At 39.7% G+C, this 20,096-nt stretch overlaps 1 protein-coding gene across 5 annotated transcripts in view; it reads right to left on the bottom strand.

Moving 5' to 3' along the window:
• The window catches only part of EPHA3 (EPH receptor A3), a 186,284-nt gene that overhangs the window by 108,002 nt on the left and 58,186 nt on the right, over nucleotides 1-20,096 (bottom strand). For all 5 annotated transcript variants that reach the window (XM_042037906.1, XM_042037903.1, XM_042037902.1 and 2 more), the window contains exon 3: nucleotides 18,348-19,008. In XM_042037906.1, the coding sequence (XP_041893840.1) occupies nucleotides 18,348-19,008 (661 nt within the window). The remainder of the gene's footprint in view (nucleotides 1-18,347; nucleotides 19,009-20,096) is intronic.

Consider the following 20,096-nt stretch of genomic DNA (forward strand, 5'->3'; position numbering starts at 1 on the left):
CTCCATCAAGACTGAAATCCCTCATCAAAACTGACAGGATGTGTGCATGTGCATAAATATTTGGGTGACTGAGAAAGTCAATGAGCCACCTATGCTGGAGCATAGAAATCCAAAAATATCATCCTAAAAAATCAGGTTATTGGAAGCCTACCACCTGGTATTTCAAAAATACTAATTTTTTGGAGTGTGTTTAAATTACCAAAAAACCCCAACCAACCAACCAACCAAAAAAACAAACTAAACCCAAAATCTAGAGATAAGGAAAAACCTTCCCTATATCATCTTTGAAAGTACTTTATGGTACATGACCCAATTTTTTATTTTCAAATTTACTTTATTTTATTCCATTTGCTCTCGAATAGCTCATTCTGCTTTGTACAAAACGTCTAAAGATAAACCTAGAATGGTTAAAGACAAAGATTATAGAAATGAAAGACAGAGAATTTGCCAAAGGAAAACACAGATATGTGAACACTATGGTTTCTTTCAAGCAGCTATGAACCTGCCACGAGGAAGAGAGGAAGAGATTATTTCGCCTCAGAATGCAGTGTCCACTTGATGGAGGAGGTGAGATGAACATAATTATTCTTAAATTCTGTGTTATCAAAGCACTCCGAGGTGCCTTCATCTCCAGAACAATTTCCTGGCAAAGCCTGGGAGTTCTGTGGGGTTGTTTTTTAAAACTGTCCACAGTCCTTTTTTTCATCTCTACTTGTTTAAAGTGGCCTGGAGAACACAGCACCTGAATTAATCATAGCAACACAGAATCATTTAGGTTGGAAAACAGCTTTGAAAAATTTGATTCAAAACTTAAATTTCAAAACCAAAGCCCAGTTAATGTGTCTGCAGGAACACAAAATGTGAGAGCCTTCACTAAACTTTCATGTTAAGGATAATCATAACCTACATCAATTCCTACATCAATTTCTGAGCAAACAAAAGCAATGCCTCTTCTGCAAGTCACTGGGCAGGTGAATTATGAAAATTAAAACTTAGGAAGTGACCTAAAGGAAAGCCATTTTAGAAACAGCAAAAGTCACCTCACTTCTCTTGCAAGGGGCTTTCTCATATGATCTCATGCATAGTGATACTACATTTATTCTTTTTCATTCTAAAAGAAAAAGCAAACCAAACCCTCACTTCTGATTTGTTTCATGCTAGCTCTTTTCCTCCCCTGAGAAGCTTTAAACACACATTATGAGCTTGGTCTAGCAATCATTCAAAGCAGAACTCTGACTCGAGCCCACAAGAGTTTTGTCTGCATGAGGACCACAGGCTTGGCCCCTTGTGAATACTTTCATTAACACTGAAAGGCTCCTTTGTTTACTGCATGACCAGAACATGCATATGTGCCTATAAATGGGAGGCATTTATCATTCCCAAACAGCGATGAGGTGGCCACGGTTCATGAAGCAAGCAGAGAGATGAGACTCAAGAAAGCTGGGTTCTGTTGCTCACTGGGTGACAGATTTATGTGACCAAGCAACTGCATCTCTTCCTATTTTAGTACTCTGTTTGTAATCTGTAGACGATATTTTATTGTACCGCAGACTGCTTTCAGATTAATGAATTAAATTCCCTGATTGATCATTAAACAAAGAGGCTTCTTAGCAAACATAATCATCAGCACAATGAAATATGAATGAGACACTATCCAGTGAGACGCAGGGGAAGCAGGAAATCTCTCATTTAACAAAGTATTTCCATAACATTAAGCTGTAGCTTGGTCCACCTTCACTAAAAATACATTTTCTAAAACCACCAGATTTTGTGGACCTGATATGGCAGGCAAATTTTACAAAATAGAGAAATAAAGGAAAAGACACAGAAATAACTTGAGCCCTTACAGGAATTTAACCTCTCACAACCCTTTTTGGGTGCACTGTGCCCACTCCTCCTGGAGTAGCCAGGTACCCCAAATCCTTCGAGCTCATGGATGGCTTTGCTTTAGCAGCACCTGTGCAGTGCTAGCGCTGCCTGCCCTATCCTGTGGTCACACTGGTGTCACCACAGTCCCCAGCCCTGTCCCCAGCACAGCACTCCAGCATGCCTGGGACTAGGGCAAGCTCAACCCAGGACAGTGCAGGAGGGCGGCACATCAAAAAAGAGCTCCCAAAACTGGGAAATGACTTCTCCAGTGTGCAACTATCAGGTTTGAAACACAGCAGACTGGCTGATTCTGTAGCAGTGATCCTTCTAACACACTTGAAGCAAGAATAGGGCACGGTGAAGAAGGTCAGGAAGTGATAATCAATACTATTCTTAGAGAGATACCTTCCCCTAGAAAAGCCCCTGAGGGATATTTATCAGAAATTCTAGAAGCCATGATTGTCCTGAGTGAAGAGCATGAGCTGCACTGAAACAGGTCTTGAGCTCACTTGAATCCAGGTGATAAGAAAAGATTGTATCAAGGATGAAGAAAAAAATATGAATATGGGTGAGCTGTGCAACCACTGGACACTGAAAAAAGAAAAGAGATGGGGAGAGGAGGGAGACAGATATAAACACAACTGCAGAGGACAACACTGAGCACCTCAGCTCAACAAACCTGCCAGAAACTGGCATCTGATTAAAATCACTCATAATTCAGAATTAAAGAGAGTGAGCCAGAGACTGCCTCTTAAAAAAAGAACATTTCAGCTCTCATAAAAAATACAGAACAATTATGGACAAAGCTGAGAAGATACAAACTATAAAGCATTAAGAAAAAACACCCATTCAGACCATAATAATTTACTGCATTAGTTGAATAATTACTTCTCAACAGTGCTCTAAATGAATTATGAGCTTTACTCATAGCAAACCAGCCAAAAAAAGCTAAAATTTAAGTATTCCAATCACAGTTCAGCTTGAGCCCAGCAAATAAACATTTTTTTGGCTACAGACACAAGAGCTTCTAGGGGTTTTAAATAATTCTAATACTTAATTTCTGCACCAAGTTTTCTTTTCACTGCACATGCCTTGGTAGCTTGTTCTTTAAAATAGCTTTAAAGCAGACCTCCTACATTTAAAAGCATCAATTACTATTTATGCCAACAAATCAATTCACCAATTCAATTAAATTCACATACGTGCCAATTTTTTTTTTTCTTTCATATTATGTTTTTTTAGATGAAATGTGTAACTGTTATTCATTGCTTTTTCACATAGCTTGCATTAGGTAAAATTCCGCTATGTTTTGGCAAGTTTGGGCTTTATGGACAGGGAAATATATTTCGTGGCAGCAGTGGCCTGAGAGGCAAATTTCCCTGGTCACTGAGCTCCTGCAGGCTGCCAACCCCAGCATGGGGTCACCCAGCCTGATCCAGCAGCTTCTGGTCAGGTTAAGGTGGAGCATCCCATGCTGGGGCAAGTGGCCTCTTCAGGCTTCCCCCCTGCGGTTTCCATATGTTTTCAAATAAATCTCCCTATTCTGTATTTTGCAAATTGCTCTCTCAAGGCATGCAGAGGGAATAGACTTTCAGTTCTTCTTTCTGTGGGATGTATCGATGTATTTTATATAGATATATATCTGTATCTATACTCGTATCTGTACAGAGATATAGATATGACAAAAAGAAAATACACATCAAGAAAAAAGGCAGAAAAGGACAGGTTTTCTCTTAAGGTATTGCATCGACTGATTTGAACCAGAAGCCCAGACCCAAAGCCCGCAGGCATGCTGGAAGTTCAGTCCTGTGAATGCAGTAATTTATGCAAACTCCTAAATTACAGGGAACGAGCAAACCATTTGCAAACCATTTCCATATATTGCTAATTGGAGCATTTTTCATGCGTAAAGCTGTAATGAAACTGGGACCACGAGGACTCTGTAAAATCCAAACCCAAAAGCAATAAAAACAAAGCCTTCAGGTTATCATAATTCTTCTGTAACAAAACATGTGTGGGCCACTGGTGATATTTTTTGTAACTGATAAAAAACATTTATTTTTTTACAAAGCCTTGATGTACAAACATTGCATTAAGTTTCTCAATGGCAGGGCTGGATCCTGAATAACGAGAGCTGTAAAAACACCAGAGTGTACATAGCTTTCTACAGTCTAACCTAAGTTTCAGCTGGACAAAATTACATTAAAACACACAAAATTATTGCAAATACTTGTGCTGGTGAAGCTCAGCTGCTGCCTTTTTATTGTTTTGTGAGATACTATTTTTAGATTAAATATGTGCTAAAGCATCTCTTTAACTAAGTATTTGCTTATTAAATTGATCATTTGAAAGTTGGACTCCACCTATTAGTAAAGTCACACAGCCAAATACTTTTGTTTTCTAGTTGGATCACATTCACTAGAATTAATGTCACACAAATGTTATATACTTCATTGGAATGTTTCAATGTTCACATTGATGTTAAGTTACAGAGGCTGGAATTTAAAAGAATGCCACTTGATTAATATTATTAGCACACCAACTGTCTTGTACCTTAAATCACAATACAAAAATATAAAATAAAATACAAAAAAGAGGTGATTTTGAGTGACTGACAAAGCTAAAGATATTCTCTAGGTAAATTAGCTAAACAATTGATTAACTAATAATTTTGCAAATTTCATGACCTGATTTGTATTTTGATTTTGTATTTCACACATACAAAAATTTATTCACTAATATATTGCACTGCTTTCTTAACTGTAGAGAGATATGTTGTTGTTTAAGAGGCACAGCATTTTATCAAAAAGCCACATGTGTTCACATCTGTCCAAGAGCTGATTGTTTGAAATTCTTGACTTCTTCCCATTAAATCAATGTGAACTCCACCACTGATTTCAGTGACTGCACAAGCAACAACCCTGGCATGTGGTTAGAGACTTCACATCTCAAACGTAAAGACAAAGGAAAATACATCGTCCACCAGGCAGCCATTCCCCCCATGTCCCACCTTCACAGGAGGCAAAAATCAAGCCTTGCTGATGAGGAAAGCATTCCTCCTCTTTCAGGCCCCTGCCATTTTCAGCTGACAGGCTCCAGCGTGCCATCATCTGTCTCTGTCACTGGTTCCAGTGGCTCTCACTGCGAGCCAGCCATGAGCATCAATCCTGCGCCCAAGAGCTCGCCAGCTCAGAGGTGGGAAATCTGCCCCTGCCTATCCACCCATTCCCTCTTACCAAAACAGGAACACAGCACACAGGCAGGAAAAGCAGCCTGTGCAGAGGTCTGCAGGTCCATCACAGCGTGAGAAGGTGAAGTGGAAAGTTATGTTAACAACCACAAAGGGAGAAATGAATGCTCTGACGCTATGGATGGCTGCTGGTGCAGAAGGTGCTCCTGCTCCTCAGGGAGAAGGACTCCCAGAGCCACTGGCCATTTTTACTCATTTCTCTTCAACTGAATTCCCCTAGAATGAACAAGCCTTTATTTGTTAGGAAACATTTCACTGGAAGTTACAAAAGCCTCTCAAGCACACTTTTGATGACTCTCCAATGGGAATGTTTAATACCTCTATCAATAATTGTCTTCATAAATATCTTTTTCTTTTTCAACTTTTATACAAAATGGCAGTTGTCACATCTCTTCATGTGGTCAACTTGACATAAAGAGAATTCCTAATGGAACCTGGTGTGAACGATTCTGCTCACATCCAAGAGTCTCCAGTACGTAACAGTCAAGTACATCTCACTCCAAAAATCTTCATAATTACTAGAGGAAGGAAAAAATGACACATTTTCTTTTTTCCCCCCAGCTAGAAACCTTCTCAAATTACTGCAGGACATGACTGTTATCCAAAACCAGTAAGTGTTTCTAAATTGTTTGCAAAGAGAATATGCAACACTGTTTATTCTTTGGTTTGTTTTTAAATCAACCTTTGGACACAGACAGATTCTCAAGTAATGGAAACAGTCTATAGAAAGTCAACAAACACATCAGGAAACACCACAAAACAAGGTGAAATTCCCCAAAGCAGATTTACAGTCTGCAAGGAAAACCAAAAGTCTTAACTGTATCAAAACATTTCACCTCTAAGATTTCAAGAGAATTTCTAAAGTCCTCACTCCCAGCAACTTTTTTCAGAGTCCTGTACATGATCTCACAAAATCAGCTGAATCCCACAGCAAGGTTATGAATGCATAACCTTGTGTTCACATGTGTTTGGGAATCTGATAGATTTGACCAAACTGATCCAGGATAAAACTCCTTCCCTGCTTTCAAACATCCAATCTAACAAGCAGATTAATGTAGAAGGCAGGAGCTCAGCAAGGAATCTGATGTGCCTAAGAAAAATAACTTAGAGGAGCACAGAATCATGGAATCACTAAGGTTGGAGAAAACCTCCAACATCATCCAGTCCAACCTGTGACCAAACACCATTGTGTCAACCAAAGCATGGCACTGACATGTCCAGTTGTTTCTGGAACACTGCCAGGACTCCACCACCTCCCTGGGCAGCCCTCTTTCAGGGAAAAAACTCTTCCTGATGGCCAACCTGAACCTTCCTTGGCACAGCCTGGGGCTGTGTCCTCTTGTCCTGTTGCAGTTCTCTGGGAGAAGAGGCCACTCCACACCTTGTCACAGCCTCCTTTCAGGCACTTGTAGAGCAGAGAGAAGGTCCCCCCTGAGCTTTTTTTTTTTTCTCCAAACCATACAAAAGCAAGAAAACACCTGTAGGTTGAATGACCACTTCAACCTCATGGATTTGCAATCTGGGGATGCACATCTGGGGATCTGATACCAAGGGGCAAGCAGGAGGTGATAGCTTGGCTGTCCTGACTGCAAAACAGACAAGGAAGCTTCCCAGCAGATGGATAACTAACAAGCTATAAGATAATTCCAAATTATAAGAGAATTTGGGATAGAGGGCATACTAAGTTTTAAGACAGTCATTTAGACACACTGGCTCTGGAAAGTAATTATTGCGCAGAAAAAACCAACGTATTCCATTCCAAAGAAGCCTTTAATCCATGTTTAAATAAGCTCTTTACTAAACAGGCTTGTGCCTGAACACCTGCTTTTACCAGAGGATTTGGCAGTGCATTGTGTATTTTTCAATTAAACACTAGTATTTAACTTTTGGGGGGAAGCAGGGCCTACTTGGTCAGGAAAGAGATTAAAAATTAAAAGGTTAGGTTGCTATCACACTGCAGATGTGGATCAGAGGTAAAACTCAAAATCCAATTGGGTGAAAACTCCTGCGAGCTGTATTATTGTCATCACATTTCGGATTTGCTGTGGATTAGAACAGATCAGTAGCATGGCTGCAGTGTGAGGGCAAACATGGATTAACTTTTACCCAGCCCAAAAAGCTCTGCCACCCTCTTCCTCCAACCCCCTGAGGGATCCATCACCTGATACCCTCCTCTCCCCTGTTGTAAGCAGCTAAAGAAAGCAGAGAGCAGGAGGACTCTGAGTTCCCCTGTGCTGCACACACACCTCCTCCCTGGCCACAGCAGCTGCTTGTCCATGAATATGGCATGAAGCAGCTGTTCCCAAAGGATGAGGATGATAAACTGCACCTCTGAGTCATCCCTGCAAAGAGAAACCATGGATGTGGACATGGCCACTGACAAGCACTTTATTTCATGTCCCTCTGCTAAGAACTCTGCAGAGCAGGGCTAAATCCACTGGACACAAGGCTTTTCAAACTCAAAAAACCCCGAATCCACTGAGTTTAGAACTAGGTGCAGTCTTTGGGCTTTCAATTTCACAGAATAACAGAACTGACAGGGTTGGAAGGGACCTCTGGAGATCTTCCAGTCCAACCCCCCCATGTAATTTCCATAATTTCTGAGAAACTGCTAGGTACATATTCATCAGAGCCCTTGAAAATTCAGTGACACAAAGAAACATCAAGGAAACATTCTTAAAATGCTGTCCAGACAAAATTCAGAGAGAGAATTCTGAGAGGAAGGCTCTTAAGAAAACAATAAACCTTTCTAGTCTGCAGCTTCATTTAGACAGGGCTCACTGAGACACAGGAGATGTGCCCCTGCTTACTGTACCTCACACTGGCTTTAAATATCCCAGTGTAACACACTCATTATTGCTGTTCTGATATTATTATTATTTGCAGACCAATTCTGTGTGAGATCTACCTTATACCCAAACGTGGACTCGAAGCAGCCACCATATTTTTTTCCCCTGAAACATGAATATCTTTAGCAGTTAGGCATAGAGCAAACTTGCATACGAGATTTACATCTTCCTTTAAAGACACCATTGACTCCTGTCTGAACTAAAATCAGTATTCTTTCTTTTCTCAGGAGAGCCTCTTAGTTTTGGGGCTTTTTTGAGAATACTAATTGCAGCATTTAGGTTTCAGTGAAACAATATTTTATTTACTATGGTGATTTTTTCTCTCTATTCTCTTTCCTCTAGCTCTTTTTCTTATTCTGACCCTCCTGAAAAAATGCTTTTAGCTTTCTTCCACCATCTGCTGTGGTTGGTGTGGGCAGAGAAGAGACACCGAAGCTGATTCCCCTTTTACTGTTAATTTCACTGCCAGTTCATCCGCTCACATGGTGTGAGAAACAGGACTGTCATTGCTTATTAAATGCCACACACACGTAAAAATTTCATATCCATCCTCTGTATATTCATATGAGCTTGAGGTGAAAGCTCTGGACACAGTCAAAAAAGTCAGAGACATTATACACTGCATAAAAGTAGCAGCTGAAGGCATGATCCATTAATTAATGAAGCAGAAGGTTCATTAGCTGTGGTTACCTGAGATTTCTAACCAGCTACTTCTTCAGCTGATCTCAGTCTTGGTTCCTACACAGGCTCCTCCTCCCCAGGATAACTCCAGTCTCACAGCTGCAACAGTGATCTCATACTCGTGTTTAATACACTTTGACTCCACTTCAAGTCACAGTCCCTCAGCCCTGTTTTAGTTTTCCACATTATTCTTTTGGGAGCAAAACCTGAAAATTCCTAGAACAGATTTGAAGAGTAGCTTCTTAAAATAAACTGCCCATAGCTGTCATCTCAGTATTAGGATCACATTACCAAAATCAGGAAAAAAAATCCTGTTAGACCTTCAGAGTTCAAGTTGTTCTGGCATCTAAAGAGGCACATTACAGCAGCTGGAGGTGCTCCTGTTAAATCTGAATTACATATTATTGAATAATTCACTTGTATATCTTTTAATAATAATAATAATAATTACATTATGCTGTTCATTAGCAAAACAGAGGAGGAATTTTTACTCACTGGATTCTACAGCACCCTACTATTAATGTGGCATTAAAAAAATGCTACAGAAGACATTTATAAATGAACAATTCTATAGGTACATACCTTAATCTTAAAATTACCTCTTACAGAGATAAAGGGGCTGGTCAGGTTAGGTCAAACTCTGCATAAATGACCTCTGTATAGGGTTGCAGAACATCAAAGAACATGTTTCATATTTGACTTTAAAATTTTTGCCACACTTTAGGTCTTTTCTAAGCTCAGCTGGGTAACAGATGACCATTTCAATATATTTGACTGCTTTACTATAATCACCTCAGAGATTTTCTTTTTCTTGGAGAAGGAAAGAATTTTTTTCTTCTTTAAACAACGGGTTTTTGTCCCATCCTCATTATGGGGGGGAGATGGGGGAATGGGACACACCAAAAAAAAGTATTTCTAGAGGCAAGTGCACTGCTGGTGGAAGGTTTTGGTCACTTGTTTAGTGGCACTTTTTAAAGGTAAGAGCTGGGCACTCTAAGTAATTTATTCTGTTATTCTCCTTCCCTTAAAAATCTCCGCCAGATCAAAAGGAGTCTATGTTTTGGGGTTTTTTTTACCTAGAACTAATTATTGTGACAAGTGATTCCCCTCCTCCAAATTGGGGGACAGATGAATTCTGCATAAGATTTTGAACTCCTGATGACCACCTTATTCCTATTGACCACTTCTGTTTAGGATGAGCACTGGGAATTACTAATTTCATGATATTTCATGCTATTTCACATGCTCAATTTACTAAAATTTAAGTATGTGAATAAAGGCAGCATCACTTAAGTGAATTACTTTGCTAAAAGCATCTGAATTAAAGTGTGGGACACATCCTCTAACAATAAATTTTAAATAGCTTGAAAATCTTGAAGCAAACATTCTATGAAACTTTGATATGTGTTTAGAGCACAAAGACTGGTCTGCACAGGGCTATGAACGTGTATTTTTAAAGCCCACCACCCTTTTCTGCCAATTAATCATCATTGTTAATAAAAAGTATTATATAAAAATAACTAGGAAAAAGTACTTGTAGGTCAGTTAAGTTATGATTCAAAAAAGCACACAGATTGGAAACACCAATGGCAAGTAAAATGCCTTACTTTGAGCATAGTGTTGAAGAGAACTGTCCTGTATCACTTCTGCAGCTATTCAGGTCTGGCACAGTGTCAACTTTTACCATATGGCTTTCTCTTCCCTTGCTGAAAGTGAATCTTCCTGTCAAAGAGCAGCTGTTCTAAATTATCACATCAAATTTTAACCTTACAGTAGACAACCACTGAACCCACAGAGCCATGACAGTGAAATAGTTCACCTCCTTGACCTGTGAAGGATTTGTCATTGTTTAGGTCTGTCCCTGCCTCAGAACAACACCCCCACTAATTGCCAGGGTACCTGATGCAGGTACTTAAAGCTGAAGCTACCAACAAATTCTTTGAACTTTGCATCTTCTCTCCCTAAACGGCTGTGTGAAGTGCAAGTTATTATTTTCCTGGCGTGCTGTAAAGAATAAAACTGCAACTTCAAACTCAGGGAGGATGAAGCACTACAAATGAACTGAATGTTATTCCGTTTGTCATCCAAGAAACAGCAAATGCTGATACTTCTCCCACAGCCTGAGTGTTTCAATAAAGTCTGCTATCAATTGCTGGTTATTTAGATGTCTGCCAACAGCATGTTTTCACAACATCTTGCGCTTCACGCTGAGAAGCAGCAGACTCAGAGAAGATTCTCGTCGTCTCGTACTCATCTTTCAAGATGGTCCTTACTCTGAGAGTATTTTCAGAGTTGTGTGTTATCAAAACTCACAGCTCTTGCTGCAATTGCTCTCTATTTAAAGCCTAGTGCCAGCTGTCAGTGGCAATGCAAACCCCTGTTAGCCTTTATAAGTCCCACTCTGGAACTAATAGGGGATTGTCAAACGGCTCTTTACACTCTGCCAGTGTCAGAGGAACCGATGGGCAACATTCCCTGAATTCCCACTGACAATGCAATCCTCCTGCAGCTCCAAGGTTGAAAAATCACTCAAGGCACGGCGAGAGAAACGTGCCGAGGATGATACTCATTATTTAGTTTTTAATCTTTTGAAAGCCTCCTAAGAAGGGAACCCATTAAAGTGAAAAGGTTAAGGAAATGCCAGCGAGATCCCTTAGGATTCTCGGTGACAGACATCCAGAAGATTCCTGCAGGAAAACCCTGCACACAAATTCAGGGGTATTGAACACGTGAGTGTCAGAGAACTAAGGCAAGAACTTCTGCATTAAGAAGAGCAAGCAAATGTGTCACAAACTTGTTAAATTGTAGAAAGTCTGGGTTCCAGGCAGTGGGGTGTGGTGTGGAGGGGTTTTTTTGTAGGGTTTAGACCGGGCTGGTCATTTTGTTGCTTGAAAAGCAGGTAAGGAAGACAAGGAAGGAATTGTCAACACACCCACAAAGTAGCAGAACAAACACTTATAAAGTGGCAACACATCTGGATTAAACAAACATACAGCTATACTAAGTTGCATTTTGTGAGTCATTAACACTTTGGCAAGTATTTCCATTTTTTCTGAGTGAACCTTTTCATTTCCCAAGTGGTTTTAAATACAAAAATTTAATTCTAAATTATCTAGTCCTGCCATATATTGGCACTGCAGCACTGAACAACTTGGAGAGATGTATTGCTAAGTTTACTAAGAACACTTAACAGTAATGTTACATTTAAGCTCCTAATCACTGAACATGAAAAACTTTATAGTAATATTTATAATAATGTTTTTAAATACTTCTATCACTATCTCCAAGAAATTTAGTAAAGATTTGTTTCAAGAAACTAAAAAGGGCTGAACAAACACTTTTCTTATATGAGAACGTGCACAGTATTATATCAAAAAAATCTCTTTTCCAATAATTTCAGAATGATTTTTTTTTCTTCAGGATTTGTGACAGATGTGGACAAAAACCATAAAATTGTGTCCAATAAATTTTGCCTTAAAAACTTGCATTTTTATATCTACTGCTTATGATGAACAAATTGGAGAATATTTCCCAAACTTGTGACAGTCAGAAAATATTACATAAAAAGTTGGCCGGGATCTTTAGGAAGTATTGAGTGCAACATAATTCTTCTCCCATAAAAAGCATCCAGACATGTTCTACATAACTTTCATAAGAGTTAAATAAATTCTAAGCAGGAAGGTAAATCCTTCCCTGTTGTGCTCTGTTTATGTACTTACAGAATATAAAGTGGATGAAAACAATGAATATTTTACAAATAAAGTGATTCATAATTTATAGCTGCTGTCATTTTAGTTTACCAGCTTGAAAGATTAAGAGTCCTTTTAAAAAGCATCTCTCCTGCCTTTTAAAATCAAAACAACACAAACCAAAGGAGTAAAAAACACCCCTCAGACCTCTGCTTGAAAAAATTTGAATCCCCAGCTTTTTTCAGATTTCATGTAAAAGGAAACTTTCTTGATAGCTGCATTATTATATTGTATGATCTCCATATGATCACTGCCTACATTTTATTAAATATAATTGCTCCTGTGCAGAGTCTAAGAGTTAAGGCCACACATTTTTGCAGGGTAAGTAACACATCCAAGCCACTCAATTAATTCCAAGGGAAACTTTGCAGTTGCAAAAAGCATTTGTGCCTTCTTTCTGTTTTCACTTGCCCAAAATTAAGTAGTTCCTCACAGTATCTTTTTTCCCTTTACATGTAAAGTCATATTTTTTTCCTACTGATCTGGGAAAGTAAAAATTAGATTTACTTATGCAGAGACAAAATAGCTATTTAAAGCTTAGAGGAAAAAAAAAGAAGTCTGGAGAAATGCTCTGCTTCCTTGGTATTAATGGTGTTTTATATTTTTTTACCTCAAGTGAAGCAGTCATTCCACTCAAAGAATTAAGCAATGTATGTGATGGTTCAGATTTAGCAGCCACAGATGGCATTCCTTTCATATCTCCAGAAACTCAGAGAGAGAAACATGATTTAGGACATACTCACTGCACAACTTGAAGCACTGAAAAATTTAGTGTTAGGGAAAGTTTTGTGAAGTAGTTTTTGCGATAACCAGGCACAGTGGGTGAACTTAACCTCTCCCTCCTTTACCCCTCACTCCCTTTTCTCCCATTCAATGCACCTGATTAATAGCCAAAAGTTAAATACATAAGGAAGGACTGTTGGGTTCTGTAGGGTATGCCCAACCAGTGCCCCGGAGGGACGTCTGCTGAGATAAGGAGATTGAGCAATCCCCCAGCAGAACTCCCCTGGGAAGGCAGCTGCTCTTCAGTTACGGCAAGAAGACGACAAACCCAGAACCCTCTGGGAGACCCTATGCAGATCCTTTGCAGCCCACTGGCCTTTACCCTCTGACACCCACCCCCTGTATCCCTATAAAGCTATAGCCCCCTGCCCCTGCGAGGGCAGAGAGATGCCCATCCCTGGCTCCCCTTTGCCGGACCAATAAAGCTGCCTCGTGTGGAACAGCTACACGGGCCTCTCGTCTCTCCCTGGTCTGGCCTGGAGGCTGCCCCGCAGAGCTGAGCTGGAATCACGAGCTGACAATCACTAAAGAGCTGACAGCCTCTGCACAGACCCTCCTGCCAGCAGCTGAGGGAAGACACCGGGCCTCGGGAAGGCGATTCCTTTTGGGACCATCTCTCCGGACCGGCCACCTCTTCCTCGGTCAGAGCTACTGACCCCTCACCAGCTGTAATAGGGTTCCACTCTCTTTTTCCTTCTGGCTTTGTTATAGAAAATGTATCAGTCACTCATCATTAAGACTTACAACTTTATTACAAAGTATTACAGAGGAAGTTTACAGTTCAGACTTACTCAATTCCAGCAACAAAAATTTAGAACTACACCTTGAAACAATACCATGCATAAAGTGTTATTCTCTGCTTTTTGGGTCATTCTGTTCAGGCCTACCTATTTAAATTTTTCATTTGATAACCAGAGCCAGAAAATTTGGTTTTGGTCTAAAAGGTCACCTGTTGGAAGCATTCAAAAGAGCATTCAAGCTCACTCATAGTCCCACATGGATAAACAATTGCCCACTGCATGCTTGCTAATTAAGGATATTGCAATGAAAAACAACCTTCTCCATGTCCAATTGGTCTTTCTGAAGTGCATGAAATAAAGCAACAACAGATAGACACATTCAGGACGGAAAAGATTTTTTAGTCCAGACCTGCCAGTGCAGGACTCCCTTTATCATCTGGTTACTGCAATGTTTTTAAGAACAACTCCTGAAATGAGGCTTCCATTATTTCCCTGAGGAGCCTTCTAGATCATTAGAGAACTACAGATAGTTCTTCTACCACTTAGCCTACATTTTCCCATTTATTTTGATACCAATACACCAACTAACCAACCTTCAGCTAGTGAGATCTATCTCTTCTACTGTGTTCAAAACAAAACTGAGTCAAGCTTTTCCATGTACAGATCCCTCACTGGGCAGGTGATGTGAATGCTTTCTTTCAATCTCTGGGCTGTTCCAAACTCTAAGCCACTTTCTAAATTCCTCCTGCACTCGAAACTTAAATAGTGCACACAAGACTCATTACCCTTTTCATAAAAATCACATTGTTTACTTTGAAGAGGCAGTCAAAAAGGATGAGGTACAGAGCAGTTAGTCTGTCCTCTAAAAAAGAAGGCACTAGTAGAGAGGAAAAGTTCAGAACAAATGTATTTATTAGAGATGAGATATTAGACATGAAAGGGATCTTGAAACTTGTTAATATGGAAGCTGAAAAGAGAGAAGTTATTCCCTCACTATACAAGGACATGGAAAAACTTATCCCAGTGACTCTAAAAGAGAAGGCTTAAACACAGCAAGGAATTATGTTTTTCACACAACGCAAGACATGGCATCCATTGCCATAAAACCTTAAAGAGACTTAAGGCCATTAGTCACTGTCAGAGAAACAATATTAAGACAGACAAACCTTTGACCTGATCTACTCTGCCTGTTTGATGGGGAACAAATTGAAAAGATGATTTTTTTCCTTGTTGACTGAGAAGCAGGATGGAGATTATTAGAAAGCATTAAGCTTAGTGTGTAGTTCCAGACAGCTGGCTTTTTTTCCTCCTAATTAAAACACACTAATTCTAAGAGAGAAGATGCCAGAAAGATGTAGCTTGGTCAAAGTGGCAGGAAAATATAATTTATAAAAGACTTTGTGAGGAAGAAGTCCTGTTCAACCATGAAATACTAGAATAAGATTAAATAGGATCCCTGTGGTACTCACAAAGCTGTAATAACAAACAGCTTACAGTGTATGACATATACCATTTTAATTAACTAACGTATGTATTAATTAAGGGAGAAAACAGGTATGAAAGGGTGGCTTTTCCAGCTTGCTCCCTGACACATCTTACTTTACTTCAGACAAACCTAATCCCTCCAAACACTGAGCAGGAGCACAAGCCTTTGCTAGAGGAGGAATTAAATCTTAAGCTGTTAACCAAAGTGTATCACAAATACCAGAATTCCTCAAAGTGAGGTCTACAAATCATTTTTGGGAAATCATTTCTCCACAAACACACAAAAAAGAGGACAAGGATGGTCACAGTGAAGTTCTTTCACTGACTGACAGGTAGGGATGTTGCTGCTCTACATGTAAAATCAGTCAACAGGATCCAGAACAGGACAATATTCCATCCAGCAAGAACCCATCAGCTGAGCTGGCTTTTCACAGCTTACATAAAAATGTGTTATAAAAAGATACACCAATAACAAAAAATGGTCTGAGTTTATATTGACTTTTCCTGGTTATGCAGAGAAAAGAAAGCAGTCAAGGAAATTGATGAAATTTGTGTTATTTGGGAGGCCAAGTTTTCCACGTACAAAGAAAAGCTGTTCTGAATGAAGTTTATATAGGCTGACCTTATACCATTAAGGTCCTCCATTTTAATCCTCAGCGATGATCTCCGGTTCATGCAAGAGGACACTGTTTGTGAAAACATCATTATGGAAACAAACAAAATCAGAAACAGTCTGAAAGCAGGATCAAGTAGTGACGGACACTAAGCTCTTAAATGTTTTCATCTACTAGGAAGACAATTACCTCTGTTACTAATTGCTCCTTAGACTTCAACTAAAACTTATTTTTCCTTAGTTATGCCTTCATTCCAGCCCATGCTTATAACACCATTTTGGTGTTGCATTGCTACAATCCCCATTCTACTGCCCTTTTGGTGACAAAACAAAAAACAAAAACCCAAACAAACACAAAAATCCCTAAACACCCTAGAAGATGGAGCAAGAAAAGGAGAGAAAAAAAAGAAAAGGAAAGATGCAGGGGCAGCCTTGAGGCTGAGGTGAAAACTGAACTGGTTTTCTGAGTTTTCCAACTCCTGCTGCATCACCAATGCTGACAAACAGGAGGTTTTGAGTTCCTGCTTCCAGAGAGCCACTTCAATCACACTGAAAGAATCTGATCAATATGACTTCCAAGAAAAGTCAGTAGAACATTCTATGTTAAATCTGAATAAACCAGAAGGACCTGTCACTATTGTTAACAGCTTCATCATATATAACCCCCTTGATCAACAGTGAGCAAGGAAGCAAAAAAAAAAAAAAAAAAGGAAAAAAGAAAAGGTATGGGAGAAAAAAAAAACCAACAAAAACCAGAAAAATATTTTCATTCTATGGTCTGATTTTCTCTGTAGAACTCAGTAGGAGCTACCTTGCCTGCCCCAAGCATCTGAGAACTCATTTTAAATAAAAGTTTAGTTTAATTTATTTAGCTTTCCTTTTGCTTAGTTGTAGTGACGCTTTCTGGAGTGCTTGTCTCTTTGTGCTCACGTGTAACTGAAACTCTAAACCAACAGCCTTCAACCATTTACAGGACCAGAGGCTCTGTGGCAAGCAAGAACATAGGCAGTGGATAAAAGAGTATTGCTCCTGTTTTAGCATTTCTAAGTGCAGCTGTAGGAGGCCCTGGCTAAAGCATTTCTGAACAATAAAATATCCTCCCCTGAATTCAGCTCTTAACAGAAGAGTTTAATTGGGTTTTTTTCTTAATATCAGTACCTAACCTCAAAAAAGCATCCTCAGACCTGGCTACTCAATTTTTTCAAGGGTAAAAAATTATTTTAAATCTACTTAGAAGAAAATCAAAGCAAGAACACTCTTACCCCCTTCCCCACACATCTCCCTGGCATTTTCTGAGAAAAATTCATGCTATTTAGGATTATACTTTTCACAACAACCTGGCTATGGTTTGATGGGCTCTAAGTATCTCCCCAGGACTTGTTTGACACAAGTATTATTGCAGGACTGATAAAAAGGAGTAGGCACTGTCCCAACAAGGTTCAGAATACTTTAAATTTCTGTTCTATGCATACACACCACCTGCAGTAAACATCTCAGCTATTCTTCTTCCATCCACGGGATTTCCAGATACTACTGTCTAACTTTTACTTACATATTTAATGGAAGACCCTTTGCCCACAGCCAGCACCCTTCAAGGCACTCTGTGATAAGACTGAATCAGCACAAAACTTCAAATGTAACTTTATAAAAAGCATAAAAATGTTAGCTGCTTTCACCTTGGTTGATATGAAAATTAGTAAATACAATATGCAGTTCTCTAAGATTTAAAAGACCATTTCTGTAAAAAACCCAAATCCCTGTACTGTTGTTCTTGGGAGCATTCACATAACCACAGTTTGCAGAAATCAAAACTTTGGAGGAAATTGAGTTAAATACATGAGTATTTATGAATAAAGTTCAACTATCAATTTTTCAAATGCACCTGCATTTAGTAATTATGCTACAGGAACATTACTACTTTTTTTTTTCCAGCCAATCCCAATTAACCAACACAGCTCAGTGGCAAAAGTCATACATCAAGCCACAAAGTTTAAAAGAAAAAGAGACACCCAAAAAAAAAAATCATTTTTTTGACACAAGCATTTAAGAAAACTATTGTAGACTGGAAGAAAGTCCAAAAGTGGTAAGAGAGCCTAGATTTGCTACAGAACATGTTACTAAAAATCAATTGTTGACTCTTACCAAGTATTTTTAGCAAATTACGTTATTTACACAGCTTTAACAAACCCCATTTCCATGGTGATTTTAACACCTAATTGATTTCTCTCCAGAACCTGGAGCAAATGAGCACAACCCAACACAGGGGGCAGGGAAACACGGGGAAGCCCCTGCTCAGAGCAGAGCTACGCACACGGAGGGCATCGTTACCTTGGCACGCAAAGCCTCTCTCTTCATAGCCAGCGTTGCACAAGCACTTCCCTATGGGCACGAGCCACTCTCCCTCCGTGCTGCAGTACATCTTGGGGGGCTCCTCCTCCTTGGAATGGTTGACACAGGAGCCCCGCACCTCCACCAGCGACTGGGAGTCCATGGGCACCGTGTCCGGGAACATGGCGAGGTTCTTGACGGTGAAAGGGCACTTCTTGAAGTACACCCGCACCGACACTAAGGCAACGCACGCGCCCACGTCCTGGAAAGCCAAGTAAAAGCCTTTCCTGCTGATGGGCCCCACCTCACGGATTTCTGTGTTCAGCTTGAGAATTCGGTCGCCGAGGTCCATCTGCGTGAAGCTCTCGTCGGCCGCGATGGTGTCGATCTTTGTAAACTGGTGCTCCTTGAACTTGACCAAGTGGTCGTCATCAGACTCCATGTAATACAGGTTGAAGGTCTCCTTGCAAGTGCCCAGGACCAGGGGGATGCTGTTGCAGTCCCTCAGGGTGAACTTGAGCTCCACATAGATCTTCTGAGCCGAGTTGCGCGGGATCCAGTTTGTCCGCAGCCAATTGTTCTGGCTGTGATCCATGACATTACACACTTGGTAAGTTCTGATTGGAGTGTAATGCTCGTCAACACCACTAATCTCCTCCCACTGGATTAAAAAATAAAAAAGAAGAAAAGGAAATGTTTTAAGATTCATGATTATACCAATAAAAATCACATTTCGAGCAAAAGCTGTGAAAAAGCAAGAATAACTTTGCTTGGACATCACTATAAAATAAACAATGAAGTCTGGTTGAACTTGTGCTTACTTTTTTCTTATTAAAACACATAAACACCTTAATTGAACACAGATTCACCATTAATAAGTCAGCTTTGACCAAGTTACTTCAAGGTGTTTTGCATTATTAAAACCCTCTGATTTCCTAAACAATAAGCAGTGCTGTCCCTTCCACCACAATTCCGTGTCTTTACAAGAACTACACTCACCTCAAACAGAAGAGATCCACAAGAACAACACACATTCACACTATTAGAACCAGTTTTATTTCGAAGATTAAACAAAAGCCAATGGCTCCAGCTGAAATTCCATACAGTCACAATAAAATGTTACAGTTTTAGATTTATTCAAAGCATAACAATTGATTCTCCTTGGGATATATATACTCTGGACAAACAATAACTCTGGAAACTGCATTGAGCTGGACTAAGAATTGCTACCAATTTACCATATCTTGATTAATTGGCTCTTCTGTGGACTACATAGGCCACGACACTAGAATGGTTTTTGAAGAACACAGGGCCATGATTTGTTTTTACAGCAGCCATCAGCTGACAAATTCTCTTGACCCAAAACACGAAGGAAGGGGCTTCCTACTTGTAAATTACTCATGTACCAATCCTACCTGATTTTCTAAAGTCACACTGTCTAGAAAGGAATATTTACCAATCACAGGAAAAAGTAAAAAAAAACCCACAACAAAAACTGGAGAATTAAGTATGCTGTCATAAATCAATGCCACCCCTAGGGGAGGGAGACAAAGAAGAACTTCTACCAGAAAAACATTTTCCCTCAAAAATCAAGTCACATCAATTTCCTATTTAAGATCTCAATTTACTAATTACTTGCTTTACATAAGCACCTTTTGCTGCAGGACTTTAGTGTAGTGCAGACAGTAGGAGAGGAAAGAACTATTCCCACTATAAAGACAAAAATCGTGGTGCAGAAGTGTTTACAGT

Source organism: Corvus kubaryi, unplaced genomic scaffold (genome assembly GCF_017639235.1).
Source record: "Corvus kubaryi isolate FWS band 111438036 unplaced genomic scaffold, C.kubaryi_AGA036_p1.0 37391, whole genome shotgun sequence".
Taxonomy (NCBI): Eukaryota; Metazoa; Chordata; class Aves; order Passeriformes; family Corvidae; genus Corvus; species Corvus kubaryi.